The following is a 27,945-nucleotide window of genomic DNA, read 5'->3' as shown; positions in this document are numbered from 1 at the left end:
AGCAAGTGACTGCTCGACAACAAAATGTTACTTGCAAGACTACAATTGCATAATGACGCCATAGGTTCTGCTTGAAAAAACAAATTTTTAATTTCCTTGCCAAATATGTAACGAATTCCTTTTGAATAGTAATAATAATAATAATCTCCATGTTCTTCTGTTTCATTTCATATATTATTTTATATAATTTGATATAATATTGATTTAAAAAAAAAAGTTTTTTTACAAAATCGGTTTTTAAGAGTTTTACAAGGACTATTTATACTATCATAACATAACATTTAACTGTCTGCTACAACTATTACTACTACTACTCTTTATCTCTATAACAGCGTCACTCACTGCTGCTAGAGAAAAAGAAAGAGAGAGATGAGCGAGGAAAAAAGGCAGTATGTTTATATATTATATATATATATGTATAGAGAGAGTATATATAAAGATACTGCCTTTTTCCTCGCTCACCTCTCTCTCTAATTCTAGCAAGCAGTCAGTGACGCTGTTATAGAGATGTAGAGTAGTAGTAGTAGTTTTAGCAGACAGTTAAATTTTATGTTATGGATGTATAAATAGTCGCATTACAGCATGTTTTTTTCTTTCGTTGACGTTTTGTACCGTGTGTGTGTGTTTGTGTGCGCATGTATATTTATAACTACTTATTTAACAGAAAAAAGAAACAATTTTCAGAAAGTTTTATTCTCTTAGCAGAACAAAATATAATATTTTAAAAAACTGAAACTTTGTCGTGTGTAAAGAGTAAAACTTGAAATAAAATATTAAAAAAAAATATTTTAAAATATCTAAATATTTAAAAAATATTTGAAAACATTAATAATTCGTAATATCGTGATAAAACTTTAATAATTTGTATTATCGTGATTTGACGGTTTTATGCTGCGCGAGCCTTTCCTAGTCTCACACAAAAACACGTTCACATTTCAAGCTATATTACTTGTCACATACATACGCGCACACAAACATATGCACCCACGTCCACACACGTACATATGTTCACATTCGCGTACATACATTCACGTGTATATACACACACGCTAATGTATACACATGTACTCACACACGCGCACACGTACGCACACAAGGATGACGTCACTTCCTTTCAAAGGAAATCCACACATGTGCAAAAGACCACCAGAAACAAGTATAAAAGAAAGAGCAATAAGCAGCTTCTTCCTTTTAGGACCAGCTTTCTACCTCATGCTATTTACTACAATGTGGGGCAAAAAGCTAACAGACCGTATGTACACATTCACACTCTTTCTCTCTCTATCTACTACTTGTCCCTGAGAACACCACCGCGTAGCTGACTTCTAACATGGCGCGCAGTTTAACTGATGTCAACTCTCTATCCTCTTCTTTGTCTACACGCTGAACTATCATTCCAATTTCCACTACATCACTCACTTCTCTTCCCACGCGCGAACAAACGATAGTGAGATGAACACACATTTCCTTTTCTTTCTACACCCCCAGTCCAGCAACAATCGACTGCGCGGACATGAGCACATGTTATATTTAAAACATTCATTCTTTCAACAGTAAATAAACGACGTTTATCTTATCCATCAATTGAGTTTTTGTTTCCTTCAATTCCATTCGTTTCATTATTCTTTTGTAACGGGATTAGGATTTATATATCCTAGTCCTCTACAATGCTCAAATAAAATTTAAAAAAATATTAAAATATTTTTTTAAAACTGTGAAACTTTGCTGTGCGTAATAAAAGAATATACGGTACTCTTGCATAATTTGACCTTAATTCTCGTGAATTCCCGTTAAGCATGGATCGGGCGAGACCGGCAATCATCAATGTCAGCCGAGCGTTGTTCAAATGTTAAAAGGCTAACTCGACTTTTTATTTTATTTATTTAATTTTTTTTTTCTGTTATGTTTTTAATAATTTTCAAGGTGATATTAAGTGAGCGGGGTGACTTTATTTTCCGATTAGTTACTTATTTATTATTTATTATTATTTTTTTAATTGAATTTTTGGGAGTTTGATTAGCCAATGAAAAAGCACTATTTAAATGGAAGCAGACGACATTCGAATTGGAAGAAAGCGACTAAACCAACACAAAAAAGAAAAGAAAAGCTGAAAAACAAATATATTTTCAAATTTGCCAAACAGAAAAATGACAGGCAAGAAAATAAATCTATACATGTTAGAAAAAGAAATGAAAACATCGATGCAGACAATCAGAAGAAATGGCTGTCCCAAAAATGAGGGACAACAATAATGCAACATTAAACACAAATGTTTACTTTTAAAAAAGATTGTGTGTAAAGGATGGTTTCTCCTGGAGATGTACAAATGGACAGTGCCACCAAAAGAACTTGACTGAACAACAAGTCTTGAAAATAAAAAAAAAAACAAGAAAGAAAAATATGGTTACAAAAAACAAAACAAAATCTTGTACACTTACACCTAACACCTTTCTGTTGGTAAATATTTTGAAAAAAAAAAAAATTAAATACTAAAATGAAATAAACATATTTTCATTTTTCAAGGCAGATTTTTTATGTTATTTTTGATTATTTGCATCTTAATTTTTTCCGTTTTTTTTTTTTTTTCCATTAGTCTATGTCTGTTACGACGCTCGACTGACAACGATAATTGCCGGTCTCGCTCGATCCATGCTTGACAGAAATTCACGAGAATTCGGGTCAAATTATGCAAGAGTACCGAAAATACAAAAAAAAATATTTGGCCGACATACACGAGTGCTACCCTATTAGCGAAGTATGCATCGGCTTCGATGTTGAACGTTGTTCGATTGAGGAAGACATCATTATTTTTACAAGTAAAGAATTTTTTTTTGTGTGTGTGTGTGTGTGTGTGTGTGTGTTTGTTTTTTGGGGGTTTTTTTTGGGGGGGGGTTGGATGGAATTTTTTTTTTTGCCGGAGTTTATGTAATTATTAATAGGAAAATTGGTGAATATTATTTTCAAGTTTAATTAAAGTTTTACAATACCTGCGATATTTTTTTTAACTTTACTTTTTTTTTTATTTTGCCAGAGTTAACAAACAAAATGAAAGCAAGGCAAAACAAAACAAAACAAAAATTTGGTGCTTATGCACTTATGTTACCGTTATTTTTTTTAATGGTTTTAAGTGCCTCTCCCAATGTTTGAATTGTTTTTTAAAGGAAAATTGGTGAAAGTCAAAATTAGCACTTGTGGCGATATACAAAAATAAACAAAAAGCTGTAGCATGTACGTACCTCTCATGCAATGTCGTAGATCGAAACACATTGAAATGTTATTTGGTGCTGGTGCACTTATTTGTTATATTCGCATATCTCTCCACATTTCCATGAATAAACCGGAAATCAGCAAGGCAATGACGGCAGCAACAATGGGACCCTAAGACAAATCTGTTCGCCGTTACAACGTAGTCAAACACAATAAACACACAGGACAATTTCAAATCCCATCTCTTTAGATACACACATCATTAAAATAACTCGCACCTTACTTCAACATAGAAAACCTCCAGAGAAAGTTGCACAGCAAAAGAAAAAACCTAAATAAAAAATCACAGACACTACCGTAAACGCAACTCAGATAGCATAAAAACGCAAATAATGATTCCACAAAACACCCCAACAATACGACACCGACTAGGTTACATTCACAACTTTCTCAGCTTCAAATCGATGTAACATATGCATACACACACCAAACAGATAATTCTCTACAATTCATTAAAGCACAAAAAACAAACACAAATAAAAAACACGACGGCCATTTTGACGCCGGAGCCGATGTGCCTTTTACTACGTCCGCACGTGCTGTATAAATAAGCCGGCCGTCGGAGAGAAAGTCAGTCTTCTAGCAGATCGCTGGCCAGAGCAGGTCGCCTCGCTACCAGTAGAAGCGGATACAGCTGTTCCCCTCAACCCTTTGCGCCATACCAGCGACAGCCGTTCCTTCAGCTCCATCCAGCAGCAGCAGCTCAGCGACAGCCGTTCCCCTCAACCTTCTAGCAGCAGCAGCGGCAGCAGCAATAGCCGTTTCCTTCAGCTCCATCCAGCAGCAGCAGCTCAGCGACAGCCGTTCCCATCAACTTTCTAGCAGCAGCAGCGGCAGCAGCAGTAGCCATTCCCTTCAGCTCCATCCAGCAGCAGCAGCTCAGCGACAGCCGTTCGCCTCAACCTTCTAGCGGCAGCAGCAGCGACAGCCGTTCCCCTCAACTTTCTAGCAGCAGCAGCGGCAGCAGCAATAGCCGTTCCCTTCAGCTCCATCCAGCAGTAGCAGCGGCAGCTCAGCGACAGCAGTTTGATTCAAAGCGCCTAGTCACCATATCACCGCTTGTTCCAGTCCCGGACGTCATCCCTAGACCGTACCAGCATCTAGGCCCCTGTACCTGCCCGAACCTGATCAGGCCAGGATCCCTACCTCTCTAATCCCTATTCCGGCCTTCCTGACGCCCAGCTGACCGTTCCGGCTTTGATTGAGGATATATATGCTTATTCACTTTGACCCTCAATAAAGGTTGAAACCAAATTACTTCGTTTGTTCTCCTTGCTTCCATACGCTCGTGTTATTTTATAACAACTGGTGTCAGAGCGTTCAGCAAGATGAGTACAGACAGCTACGAGGGTTTCACGCGGTCAGAACTATTCACACTGATCAAAGAACAGAAGCATCTGCTGTTCAACCTGAGGACAAGCTCAACACAACCATCGGAAGAGGCACTTCAGGAGATCCGAAATGACATAGATGCCATGACAACCGCCCTGAGATCAACAGCAATAACAACAGCCACCACCCCCCACACAAGCAGCGACTACAGTATGCTAATGCGCCAGCAAACAATTCGGGACGCCATGAGACAACAGAAGCCCTTCCGCCCTGGACAGGACGTAAACCAGTTCATATCAGCGCTCACCAAAATATACGCAATACACATCTTACCGGAGGGAGCAACATACCCAAGCCTGGAGGGCGAATTTGTCAAGGCCGCGAAAGACATGCTGGACCAGGGTATATTTCAGCAAATGCTGGATTCTGCACAAGATACATCCACCTTCAACAACCTGAAGGAATATCTACTAACAACACACGGCAGCCAAATGACCACCTTCCAACATCTAAGCAAGGCCTGGAACTTAGAACGACATGACGGCGAAAAACTAACCGACTTTGCCGGTCGACTCGAAACCACACTCAGGGAAGCGGCCGTCCACATCAAGGCAAAACACAGAAAGGACAGAAACAATGAACTATCCGTTGACGGACTCATAGCAATCATAGGCGCAATGCTTATGAGTGAAAAGGTGAAAGCATGGAACACAAATATCTACCCGCACCTCGTCAGAACAATGGACAACCACTATACGGCAACTGGTATAGCGGCTGAAGCACAGCGATACCTGGATCGCGGCATAAAATCCGATGTCACCAATTCCCAAGACTCCGCACTCCTCTCTCAAGAGCACCACTTGAGCCAAAGAAAACCTTACCATGTAACAAACATGCACACCCACTCTAGTGGACGCAAGCGCTCGAACTTGATAGACGCACACAAGAAAACTGATCAACGTCAACATCAGCAGCAAGAAGCTCGCAGGCAAACAGTAGGTTTCCCTGTATGCCAGAAGTACCTCAGAGGCCTATCCTGCTTTAGGCAAAATTGCAGATACCGTCACCCACCCCGCACCCAAACACAAGCCCTTGTCGCAACAACAGGCAACAACATGCCAGAGACAGAGGACCAGGATTTTCACTTCGGTCAGGACGAGATGTGATGCCCCGCCCGACCCGCTCCAATATCAGCCATCACGTCTTCAACTTTCAAGAGCAATCTAACTATTCACCACTTATCTACTCCACCTTTTACATTGGCGACACAAAGTTCTCAGACATCGCGATGCTCGACTCAGGATGCTCGACCTGCATCATACCAGCATCACAACTACCAGACGAAGCCAAGAAGCACATAAAACGCTCGGACGTCAAAGTGAGGGGCATCAATGGCAGCATTACCGCGCTTGGCCAACTAACATGCGACATTGTAATCGGCAACCAGAACACACCCGCATTCTGTGGCATAAACGCCCTAATAACGGCACAATCTACACCAATCCTGATCGGCCAAAACATCCTATGCCATGATACCCTCATCTCGTACACGGTCGACAACGAAAAAGCGAAAGTGGAGTTCAAACGCACACTTGCCCAAGGAGGCTCCACACACACAGCTAACATCGTACGGCAGACGTCGTCACCAAACAGTCCCACAGACGACTCTCAGACCAAGGTCATCCAGGACTACCTAGCTATCGGACCCCATCCCAAACTCCACACCTTGGATGAAAAGCTTACATGGCTAAAACACAACACAGGACTCACACTACCAAACCATCCCAACCGTGATGAACTAGAGGCCACCACCAACCTACTAATCCGCTATGCCGACATCATCGGTACTGAGAATGGCGACAAGGGCACATTCATCCGTCCCATTCGGATACCAACCAACGGCCAATCACGCAGCCAAAAACAACATCCGATTGCTCAAGCCCTGGAAGAGGAGGTCAATGCCGAGATTGGCCGCATGGCAAGCAAAGGCATCATTGAAGCCTGCAGCGACCCCAAAGGTTTCAACAGTCCAGTATTCGCCGTACGTAAGAAAAATGGGTCAATTCGCGTTGTTGCAAACTTTAAAAGAACGCTAAACAAAGTGCTAGTCGATCTGGACCCCTACCCAATACCCAGGATGGATCACCTGCTCAACAAAATCGGCAAGGGCAACAGGTATTTTGCATCCCTGGACCTGCGTAGTGGATATTGGCAGATTGAAATAGATGAGCAGGACCGGCACAAAACAGCCTTCACATGGAAGGACAAATGCTACCAGTACACACGCCTGGCCTTTGGTCTCACTTCGGCCGGACAAATCTTTTCCCGTTGCGTAGCAGAGGCCTCACATCTCGCAGCAACATATCATCTTACATCGACGACAACCTGGTGCATGCTAAGACATTCAAGGAGTACATCATCGCGCTAGAACAACTGTTCATGGCCCTCCAAAAGTTTGGACTTAAGCTGAACCCAGACAAATGCTCCTTCCTCGCACCTGAGGCCAAATTCCTCGGCCGCATAATAAACAGCGAAGGGTTCAAGGCCGACCCCGAATATGTTCGTGCCATAGGAGAAATGAAACCCCCAACCTCAAGAAAGGAACTCCAAAGTCTCATCGGCCGCTTGGTCTGGATCAGACAATTCCTTGAGACGCGCCTTCATGAACAAATCAGATCAAGCATGTTCTCAAAACTCATGGTTCCTATACATGAGCTCAACAAGGTCAACAAGCCATTCCACTGGACCGAGAATGCAGACAGAGCATTCAGGAAGATCAAGGACCGATTATCCTCCCCGCCGGTTATCTCATTTCCAGACTTCTCCATGCCCTTCACGCTCACTACTGATGCCAGTGATGTCGCATGCGGAGCAATCCTGATGCAAGAGTCCAGCAACGGGAAGAAGAACATTGTCGGAGTCGCGTCCTACTCCTTCAATACAACAGAGCAAAACTGGTCTACAACGGAACGCGAGGCATATGCAGTGAAGTGGGCGATACTGAAATTTGACTACTTTCTACGTAACCGTCCCTTCGTGGTGTTCACTGACCACAGATCTCTGACATATCTTGACCAACGGGAATTCAACAATGCAAAAATACGAAGATGGCAGGACGAGATATCGTGCTACAAATTCGTATTAGAATACGTGGAGGGCGAATCTAACGTTTGGGCTGATATGCTCAGCAGAGGCTGTGGACAGAAGAAGATCAAGACTCCCAGCGACCCCAATCCAGCAGGAAGGACATTCATACTGGATGGCTCAAGCTTACGCATCTACGTCCCATCATGGTGCATCAATGACATCGACAGTCTGAAACTTATTCCCAAGACGCACACACCACGGAACGCCCACACGCAAAGACGCATCAGCGACGCGTTTTTCGCATACCACACCTACTCCTCCATTCCTGCTGAACAAATCTGTGAACACCTGGATATTGCAACCGAACAACAGAAGGATGAGACCCTGGCCGGAATCATACACGCACTCCAAACATCATACCCGGACGGCCCACAAATTGACCCCGATGACCACCGAGCTAAGTTATTCAAGAGAAAGCTACATCAATTCTTCTTAGAACCAGGAACCACGGTCCTAATGATAAGAGACCACAAACATTCCCCTAGGCTGGTCGTACCATACAAGCTCAGACCCAAATACCTCCATCAAGCACACGACGCCAACAACCACTCAGGCATAACACAGATGCAGGAACTCCTCTCCGGTTACTGGTGGGAGTCCAAGAACAACGACATCAAGGCTTATGCTGATTCCTGCATCACATGTGCAAAATGCAAGGGAAATTATGGCAGACGCACCCGCTGGCCTATGGGCCACTGCAAGCGGGGTAAGAGACCATTTGAACTCGTCTTTGTTGACTTTGTCACAATGCCCAACTCAAAGGGGAAAAGATATATACTTACGATACTGGACAGCTTCAGCCGGCATCTCACAGCTATACCATGTGCAAGAGACCGTGCCATCGACGCCGCCCGTGGTTTATACCAGTTCTTCCTCCGACACAGAGAAATCCCACGCATAGTGTCCTCCGACCGAGGTACACACTTCACAGGGGAAGTCTATCGACAGTTCTGCAAACAAATGGCCATCACACAGGAACTGCATTGCCCGTGGCGCCCACAAAGCTCAGGGAACATAGAGAGACAACATCGGACAATGAAGAACGCCATCTACATGCTGTGTGAAGACAGGAATTGCGAGTGGACAGATGTTCTCGAATCTGTTGTGTCTTCCATGAACGCCACAATCAACAACGCCACCGGTGTCTCCCCGCATTTCACAGTCACGGGCCGCCACCCTAGCACTGGCTTGCCAACACCCCACAGAAAGGAAGCTCGGAGCGATGACCCAGGTGCATATGGCATGCAAATCAACGCCCTGCTAAGACAGGTTCATCACCGTGTCGCCCTGGCCAATGATGAAGCAGATCATAAAATGGAGAACCGCGAAAAGCATTTCTCCCACGAGAACCCGCTACAAGTAGGAGACAAGGTCCTACTTCACCGTCCTCAATCAGCCACGGCCAAATCAACACACATGCAATGGATAGGAAGCTTCACTATCACCAAAACCAACAGCTTGATGTACCAAGTACAAGATGAGAGCGGCATCACAACCTGGGTACACCGGGCGCACATCCGACGAATAGCACCACGCCCGCCGCACCTGTCTATCACAAACCTCCCACCCCCACCCAGCATCACCGACAAACAGCATTCCACGAACGGCCCCACATGCAATCCGGACGAGAATCGGACGCCATCCTCACAAGCCAGCCAACCCAGGAGATTACCAGCCAGAACAACAAGAGGACAACTCCCTACACGCTTCAGAGACTTTATCATGTAAATATGATCGAGATCTGGGGGAGCATTGTTATATTCGCATATCTCTCCACATTTCCATGAATAAACCGGAAATCAGCAAGGCAATGACGGCAGCAACAATGGGACCCTAAGACAAATCTGTTCGCCGTTACAACGTAGTCAAACACAATAAACACACAGGACAATTTCAAATCCCATCTCTTTAGATACACACATCATTAAAATAACTCGCACCTTACTTCAACATAGAAAACCTCCAGAGAAAGTTGCACAGCAAAAGAAAAAACCTAAATAAAAAATCACAGACACTACCGTAAACGCAACTCAGATAGCATAAAAACGCAAATAATGATTCCACAAAACACCCCAACAATACGACACCGACTAGGTTACATTCACAACTTTCTCAGCTTCAAATCGATGTAACACATGCATACACACACCAAACAGATAATTCTCTACAATTCATTAAAGCACAAAAAACAAACACAAATAAAAAACACGACGGCCATTTTGACGCCGGAGCCGATGTGCCTTTTACTACGTCCGCACGTGCTGTATAAATAAGCCGGCCGTCGGAGAGAAAGTCAGTCTTCTAGCAGATCGCTGGCCAGAGCAGGTCGCCTCGCTACCAGTAGAAGCGGATACAGCTGTTCCCCTCAACCCTTTGCGCCATACCAGCGACAGCCGTTCCTTCAGCTCCATCCAGCAGCAGCAGCTCAGCGACAGCCGTTCCCCTCAACCTTCTAGCAGCAGCAGCGGCAGCAGCAATAGCCGTTTCCTTCAGCTCCATCCAGCAGCAGCAGCTCAGCGACAGCCGTTCCCATCAACTTTCTAGCAGCAGCAGCGGCAGCAGCAGTAGCCATTCCCTTCAGCTCCATCCAGCAGCAGCAGCTCAGCGACAGCCGTTCGCCTCAACCTTCTAGCAGCAGCAGCAGCGACAGCCGTTCCCCTCAACTTTCTAGCAGCAGCAGCGGCAATAGCCGTTCCCTTCAGCTCCATCCAGCAGTAGCAGCGGCAGCTCAGCGACAGCAGTTTGATTCAAAGCGCCTAGTCACCATATCACCGCTTGTTCCAGTCCCGGACGTCATCCCTAGACCGTACCAGCATCTAGGCCCCTGTACCTGCCCGAACCTGATCAGGCCAGGATCCCTACCTCTCTAATCCCTATTCCGGCCTTCCTGACGCCCAGCTGACCGTTCCGGCTTTGATTGAGGATATATATGCTTATTCACTTTGACCCTCAATAAAGGTTGAAACCAAATTACTTCGTTTGTTCTCCTTGCTTCCATACGCTCGTGTTATTTTATAACATATTGATCCACGCTATTTTTAAATAGTACTTTCAAGTTTAATTAAAATTTTACAATACCTGTTCTTATTAAATTGTTAGGTGAAAGTACATGTGAAATCCCTATCCGCTACCGTATTTATTAGCGGGAGTGAGGGAGGGGGGGTTCTACTAAGTGTCCCTAATATGTACGTGACCGGATGACCTGGCTGGATAGGGTCGAAATTTCAGTGGCCGCGGACTTGTAACTGTCAGCATTTTTCAATTTTGATGGCGGGTGGGGGTATGGGCACAAGTTCCAAATATTTAAAAGCAATTAGAAATTCTTCAAACATTGAGGTAGGCACTGAAACCATTAAAAAGAAAATAATGGTAACATAAGTGCATAAGCACCAAATTTTTGTTTTGTTTTGCTTTCATTTTGTTTGTTTATTAAATCCAGCCTAAAAAAGTAAAGTTTTTCCACCACTTTTCCTGTTAGTAATTACTTACACTCCAGCAAAAAAATATCCCCCCCCCCAAAAAAAAAACAGATAAAACATGAGACGGGAGGGTGCTGTGTATCTATTCTGTACTTTCACCTAACAATTTAATAAAATAAATCATAAAACTGTAATTAAATTTGAAAATACTATTAAAGTTGCCCCATGGGGAAATATCTTTTCTCTTCCAGCTGAACAATGTGCAAATGAAACCACTGAATGGTTCAAAACAGCAATATTTTCCCACACGGAAATTCTATAGCAAGCCCCACTCTCCCCAATGGTTTACTTCTACTTGTGCAGCTGCCATTGCTCAAAGGCAGCATGCGTACCACAGATTCAACTGACATAAGTCCAGTTCAAACAGACAGAAGTACATAGAAGCTAGAAGTAATTGTAAGAGAGAAATAGTGACAGCTAAGCCAGAATACACTGAAACCACCAGAAAACACATTGAAGCACAGAAATTAGGAACCCGTGATTTTTGGAAAATCTACAACAGAGTAGTAAGTAATGGGCAGTCAACAATTCCCCCACTATCAAATAATCATGAGCTTGTTTGCACAAAAATCGAGAAGGTTAACCTGCTTGCCAGTCGGTTTTCCTCTAACTCCACATTGGACCCAGCACACCATTCCCTCCCTGACTTTCCTTTGCAGACAGGCGCCACACTAGATGATTTGAAAATCACCCCTTCTCAGGTACAAAGTATCATAACAAACCAAGACACCTCAAAAGCATGTGGACCCGATCTCATTCTGGCTGTGCTATTAAAAAAATGCTTCGCTGAGGTTGCTCCAGTTCTAATGCCTCAACAAATCTTGTTTTCCTGAATGCTGGAAAACCGCTTCTATGGTATCAGTTTTCAAGAATTCTGGCGAAAGAAATGACCCATTAAATTATTGCCCCATTAGCCTTCTCCCGCTTTTAGCCAAAATATTTAAGTCCTTAAATAAGCAAGCTCTAGTCCATCACCTTACAGCTGCTAAACTCCTGACCGACAATCAATATGGATTTAGGCAAGCCCGTTCCACAGCAGATATCCTAACTGTAATCTCTGAACATATATACCATTCACTGGACAAAATAGGGGAGGGTAGAGCGCTAGCCCTTGATATATCTATGGTTTTGACAGGGTATGGCACGATGGTCTTTTAAGAAAAATTAGATCATATGGTATCAATGGAAGACTACATAATGTAATTAAATCCTTCTTAAGTAAGAGGAAAATCCAAGTTGTCCTCGACGGTCGTACACCTAAACAATAAGATATAAATACGGGAGTACCCCAGGGGTCTATCCTTGGACCTTTATTATTCTCGATATTCATAAATGACATCCCTGATAAAATTGTTTCTGAGATGGGTATATTTGCTGATGACACCACACTCTATAGCAGGCACGAGGGGAAAATAAACAAACACATATCTAAGGAAATGGCAGAAACACTAGAGGATGACCTCTAATCTGTAGTGAACTGGTGACAAAAATGGAGGGTCACATAAGCTTGTTTCCTTCAATGATTACACGAAACCTTCTCTACCACCAATAGCAATGGCCAAGAACACATTACCCAAAAGTACTTCCTTTAAACTCCTCGGCCTAACGTTTACAGGGAACATGAACTGGAATAGATACATTGAGAGCATTGCCAAAGCTGCTGCGAAGAAGGTGAGCTCTCTGTACTGCACTAGAAAACTACTTACGCCTAAAAGTATCCTGTACCTCTATAAGGCCACCATTCGCCCATGTATGGAGTACTGTTGTCACATTTTGGCTGGTGCATCTGCTATTTATCTCTCACTTATTGACAGGATTCAAAAGAAAGTCGCCAACCTGATAGGTCGTGAATTGTCATCTAGGCTTCAGCCTCTGTCCCATCGACGAAATGTTGCATCCCTCTGCCTGTTCTACAAGTACTTTAATGGTGAATGCTCTGACGAACTACAAGCACTTGTACCCCCTCGATGTCAACACCCCTGGCAAACACGACAAGCAGCTAAATCCCACCCCTTCACAGTAGAGATCCCTAAGTGTAAGAAAGCCTTCTACTCCAATAGTTTCTTCCCCAGAATTGCTAAACTTTGGAACTCGCTTCTGGGATTCTGCTTTCCCAACTGTACTGACATGCAGAAGTTCAAGTGTAATGTGAACAGACATCTTGCCACTAATCTCCCTTCATAATACCCCTGCAACTTATATCCCTGATAGTAGCCCCCTACTTCAAAGCGGCACTGTGCCTCGTTTGGGATGAAAATTTGAATAAAAAATATATTTCTGGCTCAAATTTCAAAGTAAAAGCAGCTATTTTGCACACTTTGAATAAAGTCGATTTGGGGCATTATACTTGCATTGTTAGAAATAATAATAACAAGTGGAATATTGTCAGTCACACCAATATTTCTAATGTCAATTTTCCTTCCGAAATGTCCAACATTGTTGGCATTTTTTTTTTTTTTTTTTTTGAAAAATTATGAAGGAAATAAAAATTTGACAAAAAACAGGTCATATGTCCAATCTAAATAGAAATAAAAATAGTGGTGGCTTTCTCCTTTAACATTCAACCATCACCTCAGCGTGGCGTGGGGTTGTAACTGCATCCCTGCAGGCAAACAATGGCACTGTTTGATCATTATAACTCAATTGGAAAAAAAGATTTCTGCTTCAACAGATAAATGAGCAATAAAATGTTTAACCAGAAAATTATTTTTCTGAAACTATTGATCAATATTACACTTTAAAAAAGAAGATACTAGAGTTAAAAAAAAAAAACTATTTACGCTCAAACAATTCAAAAGTTTGCTCAAAACTGACTCTTCAATTCTCGAACATTGTAATGAATGTCAATAAAATACTGAGCACTTGGAAAAAGTCACTAGAACTTTTCCTACTGCAATGAAATATTTGTGTTCAAATAAATAGATTTATGTTTGAAAATTACAATCCTCAGCGAATTACTTCTGAAATTATGAATTTGATACTCTTGCATAATTTGACCAGAATTCTTGTGATTTCCCGTCAAGCCCGGTTCAGGCGAGACTGGCAATCATCGGTGACAGCCGAGTGTGTAACAGGCGCAGACTAAGGAAAAAAGCAAAACTAACTGAAAAAAAAAAAAAAATACAAATGCAAATTATCAAAAAATAACAAAAAACCTACCTTGAAAAGAGCAAATATGTTTATTTAATTTATTTTAGTATTTATTTATTTTTTTTTTTGCAAAATATTTATCAACAGCAAGTTATTTAAAAAATTTTATCTTCAAGAAAATGTTGTTTATCGTATAAGTGTTAGATGTAAGTACAATTTTTTTGTTTTTCTTTAACCGTATTTTTTTCTTGTTTTTTATTTTATTTTCAAGACTTTTTGTTCTGTCAGGTTGTTTTTTTAGGTGGGGGGATTACACAGAAATAGAAAAACATGGTTGTTTTTTTTGTTTTTTTTTTCCAGAAATAGTGAATTTTTTAAAAAATTTATTTAAAAAAAAATTTTTTTAACGGTTGTTAATTGCCAGTGGAAGAACTTTCTTGAGATGAGGATATTTCCTTAGGAATCTTTTACTTCGGTCGACTGTTGATCGGCCATCGACAGCAAAGAGGGAGGTGATGGGGTAGTGGAAATGGAAGGAAGCCTCCCAGTCGGGTAGCTTTCAGAAATGTGATTTATGATGGAGACAAAAGGATCGTTTCCAAATTTTTTTCTCCACATAAATTCAAGTAAATATGTACCCAAAAGCTCCCGGCTGGTCCCGTATTCTTACTTGTTACACTGTTGCTTCCTTCCACATCCACTCAATGTGGTTCATTGTTTTTCTAACATGCACAGATTTATTTCCTTGCCTGTCATTTTTTCCTGTTTGGTGAGTCTGAAAATATAGTTGTTTGCCGGCTTTTTTTTGGGTTCAGTCGATTTCTTCCAATTCGAATGTCATTTGCTTTCATTTACATATTGCTTTTTCATTGGCTAATCAAACTACCAGAAATTGAAGTACAAAAAAAAATTTCAAAATAAATAAATCATTAAAAATAACTAATCATAAACTACAAAATCACTAAAAATATAAAAAAATTAACTTTTTAAAGTCGAATTAGCGTTTCAACATTTGAACAACGCTCGGCTGACATTGATGATTGCTGCTCTAGCCCGATCCAGGCTTAATGGGAAATCACAAGAATTCGGGTCAAATTATGCAAGAGTACCATGAATTTCAATACAAAAAAAAAAATTGCACAAACTTCAATTTAAAAACAGCTATTGTGCACACTTTTATTAAAGTTTATTTTGGGCATTATACTTGCACGGTTAGGAATAATAATAACAAGTAGAATATTATCAGTGGCACTAATACTTCCCATAATTTCAATTTTCATTCCAAAATGTCCAACAATATTGGCATTTCTTTTGAAAAATATAAAAGGAACAAATAATTGAAAAAATCAGCCCATATATCCAATAGAAATAGCAAAAACTTTAGTGCTGGCCTTCTCCCTTAAAAATTCCACCACTACCTCAGCATAGTATGGTTTTGTAACTGCATCCCCCCAGGCGAACGATGGCACTCCTATGAATCATTTAAACTCAGAAATGTAAAAAAATTTTTTGTAAATACTGTATTATGTGATACTTTTCGTTTTATTAATAAGTATAATGCTATTATTTCTATTGTTGTTGATGTTGTTGATAAATATAATTTTAAAAAGTTAGGCATTTTCTTGAAAAAGATGTCTGCCTCAACAGAAAAATGTTCAACAAAATGTTTAACTGGGAAATTATTTTACCAAAAACTTTTAATATTAAACAATAAAAAGGAAGATACTAGAATTTAAAAAATAATATTTTATTTAGACTCAATCAGATGTGACTTATGCACTAATAAAAATGTAATTGGCATTTTGTTGCACTTTTTAAGATTTTAAATATTTATAATTTTTCTCGTTATAAAAAACGATTATTATATTGATTATAATTTTTTGACAGAAGAAATAAAATGAATTGCATATAAAACATTAGAAGAAAAATTTAAATAAGAAAAATCTAAAATCAGTAAATTATCTATAAATTTTGTCATAATAAAAATGCGTTTATTAGATTAATTTTAATTTGTAAAAGAAAAAACATTAAAAAAATCCAAAATCAGCGAATTTATTTAATTTTGTCATAAAAAACGATTGTTTTATTAATATTGCTAAGAAAACATGTTTTACTTCATAATCAATCATACATAAATTATGTCTGTAGTATGTGAAGAAATTTTTTATAATAACAAAATTTATTAATTATTTGCTATATTTGAATTTTTTCAGTATCGTTTTGTTTTGCAATTTAAAAAGAATCCAATAATACTTTTTTATATAAAAATATATTGACAATTTAATGATTTAAAATATTTCAATCATTTTTTTTAATTACAAAAAATTAAAATCAATTTAATAAATAATCATTTTTTACAAAATCTATTTACAAAATCTGACAATATTTATTAATATAATTGGATGATTTGAAATTTTTCTTCTAATGTTTTATATGCAATTCATTTTATTTCTACTGTCAAAATGAGAAAATTTATATAGCAATACACATGAAAAAATTTAAATGGCTTAAAATATTTCAATATTGGTATATATAGAAAGAGCTTGATAAGCTAAGAAAGAATCTTTTTAAATCCAATTAAAATCAAGGAAGTTATGACTATTTTTATGCCCTGCGTGTTTGGATATTTTCCCCTCTTTAAGACCATATGCGTTTTGTCACATTTTTTGCACTACTTTTTCAGTAAAAATGCTATATCTTTGTTAAAACACAAGACTAAGCAATTAAATTTGCCATATAAGTGTATTTTTGTGCAAGGAATCTGAATATTCTATTGAAAATCTCCAATGGTTTCCAAATAATCTGCAGTAAATGCACATAAATATGCTGTGATTGCTTAAAAATGGCATGTATTCATTAAAAGAAAAGAAGTTAGAGAACTCAAAGTTGAATTGTAATGCATTTTATGTGCCAAAAACTGAAATCGAAATCTAGGATTGGTTAAAAATGAATATATTGCAATATTTCTTTGGTATTATTGTAGATTAATACCTTCTGTTAGCCCTCCCCATCTGACCATCTCTCCAAAATATGTGATTCTACCTTTATAGACAATTATCTGCTTCACATTGTGTTCCAAATCCAATGGTATCACCAAGGAAATAAAACTTCAACAATAGTTTCATCACCAGAATATATTTTCTCCACATCTAAGTTCTCATCCATCTCCATTATCTTACACTTTTTGCACATACATTCATCATCCTCTCTCAGCCTATGAATAAATCCTCTGCATTTCTTATAAATGTGAATTCATTTTTTAAAAAAGACATTTGTGAAAAATATGCCATTAACTGAACTAGAACTGACAACTAACCCTCTTCAAGCAATAAATAATCTTAAAAAAAATAAAAAATAATATATATATATATATATATATATATATATATATATATATATATATATTCTTGTACACTGACCTTCGACTAAGCCTAAAAAGTTTTTTAAAATAAAATCTTTTTATCTTTAAGAATAAATTATTGTAGACATGAATTAAACATCTCGAAAGAAAAATAAAACACATTTGCAAAAAATGTGATGCTTGCTATCAAAGATTGGGCCAAAATAAACAAAAAAAGACCAAACTTGAAAAAAGAAAATAATGGCTGTCAAATTAATCAAGGGAAAAAAATTATTTCTGAAAATTACAATTCTCACAAACAAATAAAGCACAAGGCCAATGCTTACCTTTGATGAGGATTCTTTTCAAATAGAAATCTACCCCAACAGTTGGTTTATGTTCTCTGCAGAACTGGCCATGTGTGTATTGAGTTGCAATGCTCGTCTGACAAAAACAAAAACAAATTTCAGTAAAACAAAAGAGGAAGAAGCAATTTGACTTTTCTTCAGGAAAAAAATAAAAAATAAAATAAAAACTAATTTCTCACCCTTAGACAGGGTCCAAAAAAAGTTTTTAATCTTATAGGTCCTATATGGTCAGCCAAGTTCCAACCTCTGTCCCATTGCCTCGATGTCACACCTCTGTGCTTGTTTTGCAAGTTTAACAAGAATGTGCTCTGATGAACTTGTAGCATTTGTGTCCACTTAAAATACATACTCCTAACTAACCCCACAAACAGTAAAGCCCCACCCTTTCACTGTTGAGGTCTCTAGATGCCGGAAAGCCTTCTACTCTAATAGTGTCTTCCCTCGGACTGTTGGACTTTGGAATTCCCTCCCTGTTTCTTGCTTCCCTGACTCTACTAACGTACTGAAGTTTAAAGGTAATATGAACAGACATCTTGCTGCTCAACTCCGCACAGTTCCCTGTTAGATATGATCCCATCCCAAATAGTAGCCCTTTAAATTCCAAGTGGAAATATGCACTGTTTGGGATGAAAAAGAGTTTTAAAAAAAAAAGAAAAAAAAAAAAAGAAAAAAAAAGACGATTAAAAAGTGATGGCAAAGTTGAGAATTCAGCCTCTTTAGGGATCATCTCTTATGTTAATAATCCTATTTTGACTTTCAAAGGGAAAAAATCTATAAAAGTGAAAATGTCTGTCTGTGTGTCTGTGTACACTTCCCTACCAAATAACTCTGTCAATTTTCTGTCTATAGGCTCGAGATTTGACATAAGGAGTATTGAGATTTGGGAAAATCTTTTTAATCGGTTTTCGGCTGTTAAGGGGTCAAAGTTTAACGATTTAACCTTTGAGAACTCTACCAAACTCTTCTGCCAATTTTGGGTCTACACACTTGAAATTTTAGATATAGGTTACTTGGACATGGATCTAACTTTATAATTTGATTTGAGCCCAAAATAATAAATGTTAAGGGGTCAAAATTGGGGTGAAAGTTAAAAAAAAAATTTACCTCTGCGGTCTCTACAAAATTAGACAATTTTTGGTCTAAACATTTGAAATCTTACATAAAGTGTATCCACACGTAGGGCAAGTTATGAACAGTATATAGGGCTCGAGCAAAGCCAGGCTGAACTGCTAGTATTATAATATTTGTCATATGTATAAAAAAGCGGTGGGAGATGATATAAAAGAGTGCAATATAAATAATGATGCAAAATTTTTCTTATGTGGGATAGGCTCTGAATTGAAAACAGTAACTTAACTTGGTGACATTCACCTAGGATAAGTTTAGTCAGCTCCTCTCATAAAACACAGAGCATCCTGTATAAATGCAGCAGCAATAAAATAATTATGAACAACCAGTACCAAGACCAGCAATGAACACTATAGACCTGTGGATCAAAAGTAGGTCTGACATCAGCTTTGTGTAATTCCCTCGGACTCCTGGGCATCTTCATCAATCTTGGAGTGTTTTTTTTTTCTTTTTTTATAAAGGAGTCACCACTTATCAAAGCCTGGGGCCACTTGAGGATAAAGCAGCCATTGTGAGAAAATTAATCTCACAAACTCAATACTCCCTGGCAAATTAGAAAACCATACCTTTAAACTCAAAATTTATTCAGTTACAACAGCAAAGAAAAGTTATTGGTCTTGGTACAGACCTTGCAAAACGGTGGGTCAGTTTTGCCTCCCAAATAGGGAACCAGTAGTTAACTCTTTCTAGTGGAGTGGTAGTTTGTTTTCCTTCGAAAGGATCCATGATAATTCATGGTGTTCTCAGCAAGAATTCTGGTGCCTTTAATTAGGCATAAATCGAGTCCCTTGGGACTTTAGTAGATATAAACACGATGAAAATGTTCAAAAGATGCCATCCTCTAATTAGGATATCTTCGGCACAATTGAAGGTATCTCTGCTTGTAGAGATTTCAAGTCCTATTTTCACCAAACATTTAGGCAATATAACGTGAAGAAATTGCCGCGGCTTCATTCTCGATAATGCAGTCTTCTCAGAGCCGCCCTTTGGTGAGTCTTTCCTGTCGAGCGTTTTATCGTAGACTGAAAGGAAAAGAATGATTACAAAAAAGGCGCCAAGTAATTAATTTGGCTCATACAAATAAACCAATCACAGGCTGACTACTAGAATTGTGCGTAGGTGGCCTAAAACAATGAATCATGGCATGTAACTGGAAATTTCTCACACCATATAAAAAACCTTCTCAGCCACCAATTGTCATAACACCCTATCTTTCTACAGTTTAATAATGACAGGCAAGATAAATTGGAACAAATATATTAGGACATTAACAAAGCTGCTGCAAAGAAGGTGGAATCCCTCTACCATGTTATAAGACCAGAGGATATGTAGTGAACTACTACTATGATGCTGCTACGGTATGCTTCCCTTATTTCTCTCTTTCTCCCTACTCTTCTACTTTTCCCTTCCTTTCTTCTCTCAATGTTACCAGAGGTTTCAGCGAATCAGAATAGAGGACTGTCCTGGAGGGAGATACAAAGAAGAATTTTGCCTCAGACATGCGGGAACGATAGAAGCATCCACATGCGACGGACCAGTTTCCCTGGGTAAAGACTTTTATCAAAGAAATGTACCATCCTCTTTGTACCCCTTAATCTTGGAAACCTTTATAAAACATCATCAATCCTAAAGTCTCGTCGCACTTAATTATAACCGATGTTTTCTTTTCCACAACCGTTCTTTTTCAGCACTCTTGTTCTCTCCCTAATGTCGGAGGTGCCCCAAAAAGGGGACCGACCGAAATGGTGACCCTTTTTCAAATGTCGTTAAAATTCATGGTAACCGCCATAGATATCCTATATTTTTACAAAGCCGTAATTCGCCCATGCACAGAGTATTATTGTCACATCTGGGCTGGTGCATGACTAGTCTCTTGCTCTTAGACAGGCTCCAAAAAAGAGTCTCAAATCTAATAGGTCACACACTGTAGGCTAATCTCCAACCTCTGTCTCATCACCGCAATGTTGCATCCCTGTACCTGTTTTGCAAGTATTTTCATGAAATTTGCAGTGATGAGTAGCATTTGTGCCCTCTCAAAATACATACTCCCAATTAACCTGACAAGCAGCAACATTCCACCCTTTCACTGTTGAGATACCTACATGGCAGAAAGTCTGTCACTCTAACAATTTCTTCACTCAGATAGCTAAACTTTGCAATTCCCTCCTTGTTTCCCTAACTATGAACTCGCTGAAGTTTAAATATGTGAACAAACATCTTGCTGGTCAACTCCCCACAGTCCCCTGTTAGACACGATCCTAAATAGTAGGCCGTTATGTTACCAAGTGGCAATATGACTTATTGGGTTTGTATTACTATACACATAAATTCGAAAAAGTTGTCAAATAACAAATATATAACAAATAAAGGTTATTAAAGGCAAGATAAGTTACTTTTCTACCTAACTGGATAAGTTTTTGGTTCTAGTGCAGAGAGTGATCCGGACGTAAATAATAACGTTATTATTTAAAAAAGCCATTCTTAACATGGGGAGGGTAGGGTGTTTTGTACCTATTCTATACTTCACCCTTACAATTGAATTAAAAAACATATCATAAAACTTTAATTAAACTTGGAAACACGATTTAAAAAATAGCGCAGATCACTCTCTGCACTAGCACCAAGTTTTTAGTGTTTTTATTTAATGTAAAACTGTTTATTCGGTTCGAAAAACGAGTAATATCAAGCGGCGAGCGCTACCGAAAAAGATAAAGTGGCCGCGATGTCTTTGTAAAATGTTTATTCAGCTCGAAAAACATACAGTGTTTACCGATGTACTGGAAAATTTAAAATGGCATCCGACCCTCTCTTGAACACGGTAAGTTTGGGAAAATGAGTTAAAAATAAAAAACTATACAAAATACTGTTAGAAACTCGCTCAATATTTTACCGTGACATGGGCTGACATATATTCGATGGGTTTCTAACAGTATTTTATATAGTTTCTTATTTTTAACTCATTTTCATAGACTTACCGTGTTCAAGAGAGAGTCGGGCGCCATTTTAAATTTTCCAATACACTATGTTTTTCGAGCTGAATAAACATGTTACATTAAATAAAAACACTAAAAAAAGGTACTCCTGCAGTATTTTACCCACCGATTTCACGATCTTAGCCGAGCGTTGATCGACATCCGTCGGAAAACGCCGGAACATGGCGAGCGGTACGATACCCTATCAGCCAATCAGGGCGCTTCAAACGAACGCGCAGCAGACGAATAATTTTCATTGGAATTACACACATAGCGTTTCATTTCAGTTATTTTATTGTTCAAAGTAAAAATACACAGCCTTTCATTTCAGCTATTTAATTTAGCGATAAAAAAAAAAAACCGGGAGCTGTTGGAAACATATTTATGCGAATTTATGTGGAGACAAAAATTTGGACACAACCCTTTTGTCTCCATAATAAATCAAATCGCGGAAGGCTACCCGGTTTGGGAAGGAGCTTCTTCTTTCCACATCCTCTGAAAACCCTTTGCTCCCTACTTTGCCTCTACAGTCAGTAGAAAATCTTCCAGTCGGAACTAAAGATAAACAGTAATTGTTGTCCCCCCCCCTCCACAAACATTACTGAAAAAAAAACAAAAAAAAAAACATTGTTGTTACTGTTTAATAACGTTTTGTTAAAAACAAACAAGAAAAAAAAAAACATTGAAGTGTTTATTACTGTTGCTTATCCCCCCCCCCCAAAAAAAAGCTATCGGAAAACAAAATGAACCAAAAAAAAAAAAAAAAATATTCAACAAAATAAATTTATTTTACTTTAAAAAAAACTTACGGTAAGTGTTTGTGATTTATTTTATCCAAATTTTTTGTATTAATTTTATCCATTTTGTTGTGTGTGTGTGTAATATCTTTTCCTTGTAATGTTGTTGCTATTCACATACTTTTAGCGTTCTTGCACCGTAGCTCCGAATTCTCGGCTTTCGTCGGCGTTAACGCCGAAAGCGTTCGTCAACGCTCGGCTAAGATCGTGAAATCGGTGGGTAAAATACTGCAGGAGTACCTAAAAAAATATCCAGTTAAGTTGAAAAGTAACTTATCTTGCTTTTGATAACATTTATTTGTTATTTTTTTTTTTTGACAACTTTTTCGAATCTATATGTATAGTAATACAAACCCAAGATGAAAAAAAATAACAACTAAATTATGTTGACTCTTTGAAATTTGAAAAGAATTTGGAAGCCTTTAAATTGTTGAATAGCAACTTGTTTAAAGTCGCTTTAGAAATCTTTGCAAATCTTCATTTAATTAAAGTTTTGGAAGAAACCGTAATAATGAAATTAACTTCACAAAAATTCAATTATAAACTATTTTTTAGGAAAAAAAGAAACCAAACAAAAATTAAAAAAAAACCCAGACAACGCCAGACATATATAGAAAATGTGTCTAAAAAAAAAAAAAAAAATTGAATGCAAAAGTTCTGCGCGTCTCACCTTTCCTGTTGCGGAATCGCCAAGAATAACAATCTTAAGTTGTTTGTCCGTTGCTTCATCTTCAGAATCACAATCAGACATTCGATCGATTAATAAATCGATAAAAGTTTTCTTTGATAAAAAAAAAATATATTAAAACAGGCAATTATGACTGAATTGTTTGTTTTCCTTTATATCTACAGGTAAACAATAAAATTATGTCTCCAAAAATTGCATTCGTTAAAAAAAAGTCCAAACGTTGAAAAATATAAAAAAAGATGTTATTTTGGTTTGTTTCAAAAGTTTTCTTCATCGTATGACGTCACTTCCGCCCGAAAAAATCTCTTCCTCTACCTCCTCCTCTCTTCATCTTTTACAACAAGAAGAAAAGAAAATGGCAATGCCTTTTAAATGCGTCTTTCTTTTTTTTTTTTCATTTTATTTTCCTGGCATTTTGAACATTATTTTCGTTTTCAGCACTCTCGAAAACCTCTAATAGTGGTAATTTAAAAAAATATATTTTCAGGGTGGAAAGATACTGCGCCTTTACCAATGTTTCAATCATAGACATTTGTTTTCCTAATTTTTTATATGAATTGCAAATTATCTGATATTTCACAAAATCTCTGGCCTTGATGGAGAAGAGACTCAAACTTGCTGCTATGGTTTCAAATGATCTGAAATAACAGCAAGGGGAGACTTGATTCCAAATATTTCTCATATGTTATATCTCCCCTCTTTGGTTTTCATACATAAAGTAAATTTCAGTGTATAAGGCTTATTTTATAGAAATACAGTCTATTATGTTTTATCAAGCGAACATATTGTAAACATTCTGTATAGTGTCTGACAAATCAAATTGGACAAAGCTCACATTTTAAAATTAATTCATAAACCTATAATTACTTCTCTTAAAGGGCCCAGATGTAAAGGGGGCTATTAAACATTTATTTAATAAAAGATATTTTTAATTATTATCTATTATCCACAGACATATATGTTTCATCCTTACATAATTCTCAGTGTGGAGGTAGCTGTTTTGCTGGTCGAATAATTTGAATCCCAGACCTGAGTAACCTTTAACTCAAATAAAAAAATATTTTCTAAACTACCTAAAGTTAAGAGTGAGATATCAATACAAGGCTGTATACCTGAATTATTCCCCTCAAATTCGGGATGAACGAGCAATAAATAATGTTAATCAAAACATTAACTGACTACGAATGGAGTACAAATCAGATTTTATGCACCTTCTCCTCACACAAATAACTGATTTTTATCCAATGCAGTTTAAGTAAAAAAATTTTAAATGAAAAACATCTGACTATTTAGGCTAATTTTCTTTCCTTGAAGACTCATAGCATTTGCAGAGAAGAAAAAAATAAATTTGTGCTACATGGAGAGGGATAATTTATTTATGATGCTTTTATTTATATCTATTGAAAACGTGTTCTAACACGACATGGCATCTGTTGTTGGGCTGTACGAATGATGCATAGTTTCTTTTCATATTATTCAAGTCAGTTTCTTGGCCTTTCATGATATTCGGCACTGAGAATACTCGAACAAGCATACAAGAACATAATGAAACAATGCCTGAATTATTTCCTTAATTATCATAGTTGGGAGAATTTTCTCAGAATAAATGCATCAACCAAATGTCTTTCGTAATATCCAATAAATATAACAATCCGTCTTCTGAATATTTAATGAAATGGAGGGGGGGGGCTGGTTTATCCAAATAACCTAAATTGCTTGCTTATTATGTACTAAGAAACTAATGTGCAGATTTATTTTAATGGAAATTGCTTGAGACAAGACATGAAACAAATTGATGTAAGGAACTAACATAAACAAAAGATGATTACACAGGAGATGCCTATGGACGTTTGTCTTGAAAAGATCAAGGCTGTAGGTAAGAGGAAAATAGTTAGCAGGAAAAGAGTTCCACAATCTTGAAGTTCTTGGAAAGAAAATACTGGCATAAGAAGTTGTATTACAATGAGGTATTAAAACATTGAATTGATGGAGACCACTAGGCTAAAAAGTCAAACGAACTGGAACAAAGGAAGCAGAGAATAGATCAGGCAATTCTGGAGAACACATGCTATAATAGTATTTATAAAAATGACCGAGACTAGCAACATCACGTCCATGAGATGGGGGTTGCAGTGAAGAAGAAAGGGTGGATCCAATCAAATTACAAATGTGTTTCTGCAATTTACCAAGAACCTTCAAATTGGACACAGATTCACCAGCCAAAATATGACAACAATACTCCATATATGGTCTAATAGAAGATTTGTAGAGATAGAGAAGAGCCTCAAGTGTGAGAAAGTGTTTAGCATGATAGAGAGAACCGATTTTCAACCAAACTTAGCATAAAGATTAGCTCTGACTCAGATAGTTCAAAATTGATACACAATAACAGAGAAAGTCATAGAAGGAAAATAAAGCCAATGAAGACATTTATTATAGAAGTAAACTTCTTGTTGCAATATTTTTTTATATAAATAAAGGATATAATTAAATAGAATTGGAAGGTTCTACTTATAGACATTAACAATAGGACTTGACCAATCAAATGGAGCCATGTTCTGCTAGCAACCAATCAGAAATCGGAATCACTCCATAAAAATATTGGATCTTTTAGAATTTCTGGACATAATTTTTCGTACCCACAGGAGAAAGATCCTTGCTCTTCATCTGCAAACTTTTAAAGCTCAAGACTTATACAGATTAGCTACCCACTGAAAATTCTTTTTCATCTCCAGAATTTATAAAGATTATCTGAAATTAAACATGGCTTTCAATTCAAAACTTCTAGTTAAAAAGTTTCATAAAAACAAAATCTCAAACTTTTTTATATATACAGGCTGCTATAATAAGGCACACTTACGTCTTGCTATAGATAGACGCAACTTCATGTTTTTTTTTTGTTTTTTTTACATGGGTGTCACCACTTATCAAGGCCCAGAGGCCACTCAAGGATAAGGGTTAATAGGTTATATTCCTTGAAATTTAACGACACTAAAAATAGGGAATCAAATAGAATCAATCTTGGTATTTTTTAATAATAATGTGAGAACTGCATACAAACTGATCATTATAACTAAGCAGGGACAACATTTGGTTATTTGACATGACCTCATCTTCCTTGGGTTGACGGCTGCTCATCAAGAGCCATGAAAAGTGATTGACCAAGCTCCCATCTTGGATTCCTTTCTGTAAAAGATTCATAGTAAGTACTCGTCTTAGATCACCATTAAAAAATAACTTTCCTTTCTTCTTTTGTGTAACTAAAATGAAAAGAAATTTGCATGAACAGAGTTTCTTTCCGAGAATTTCCTATAAGCAAAGCACATTACAATGAGATGTCAACTATAACATGGCTGTCTACAAATTCAATGTCAACAAAGACTTTTCATAAAGCGTCGTTTTTGGTAATCAAACTTTGTTAATCTCATTAATTGTTTACAATCCTTTCATATTATTGTTCATCATCCAACTGACAATCTCAGAAACCTTTATCCTTGAGTGGCTTTTTGTTTTGATAATTAGTGATTCATTAGTATAACTGTTGTGACTTTGATTAATTAAGACAACATTATAGTATATTTACAAGAGTGTACTTAGAGGAATACAGAAATAGTATGTTACAGAAAGTCTGCATCCAATACTGTGGCTATAACTGCCACCAGTGACTGCCATGCCACTTAGTCTTAACTCTATTCATAGTCTTTAGAAGAATCCATTTGCACCCAAAATAAGGTAGATCAACATCACACCATTTGACCAAATATGATTGAGGCTGAAGATATGCTGTTGGTACAATGTGATGTTGTTCAATAGTCCAGCAGAAATTTGAATAATTCCTGCTTCCAGGTTTGACCTTTGATTAGGGCAGCTTTGATCGATTTTTTTACAATGCACATAAAGCGTTTTGTTTCAGTATTGGCCTGGAGCCATAGAGGTGTTATCTTCCTGTATCTGAATCTGATGATGGCGGCATAAGCTTTGAAATCGCAGCTGCTGAATGGTAGGCTATTGTCAATTTTGAAGGATGCTGGTATCCCAATTCGATGAATATTTTATCCAGCCAGAGTATGATTGATGTTGTTGAGATGGAGTCTAGGATGTCAGTAATAACTTAGTGTGAGTATTTATCAGTGAAAAGAAGATATTTTCCATTCTGAAGATGTCTGAAGTAAACTGCTAGTAGTGGACACATTTGTAGTGGCTCTTTTGCTGGTTTGTAAGTGCTGATCTGACAGGTGTGACAGTTTCTCATGTTTTTTTCTAATAAGGGCTGCATGTTTTTGAACCAGACCTTATCCTGGAGGAGGGCCATGAATTTCATGATGCCTTGATGTCCG

At 37.8% G+C, this 27,945-nt stretch overlaps 1 protein-coding gene across 1 annotated transcript in view; it reads right to left on the bottom strand.

Moving 5' to 3' along the window:
* Positions 1-23,921, bottom strand: part of LOC145283609 (ras-related protein Rab-28-like) — a 55,590-nt gene extending 31,669 nt beyond the window's left edge. Inside the window, exons 1-2 of the mRNA XM_080132551.1 lie at positions 23,591-23,921; positions 18,003-18,099 (exon numbers count right to left, since the gene is read on the bottom strand). Coding sequence (XP_079988677.1) covers positions 18,003-18,099; positions 23,591-23,671 — 178 coding nt within the window. The 5' untranslated portion in view covers positions 23,672-23,921. The remainder of the gene's footprint in view (positions 1-18,002; positions 18,100-23,590) is intronic.
* Positions 23,922-27,945: the final 4,024 nt, after the last annotated feature.

The sequence above is a fragment of the Euprymna scolopes genome, chromosome 8 (assembly GCF_053919585.1).
Source record: "Euprymna scolopes isolate OS-2025 chromosome 8, ASM5391958v1, whole genome shotgun sequence".
In the NCBI taxonomy this organism is placed as follows: domain Eukaryota; kingdom Metazoa; phylum Mollusca; class Cephalopoda; order Sepiida; family Sepiolidae; genus Euprymna; species Euprymna scolopes.
This window is presented reverse-complemented; position numbering and strand designations above follow the sequence as displayed.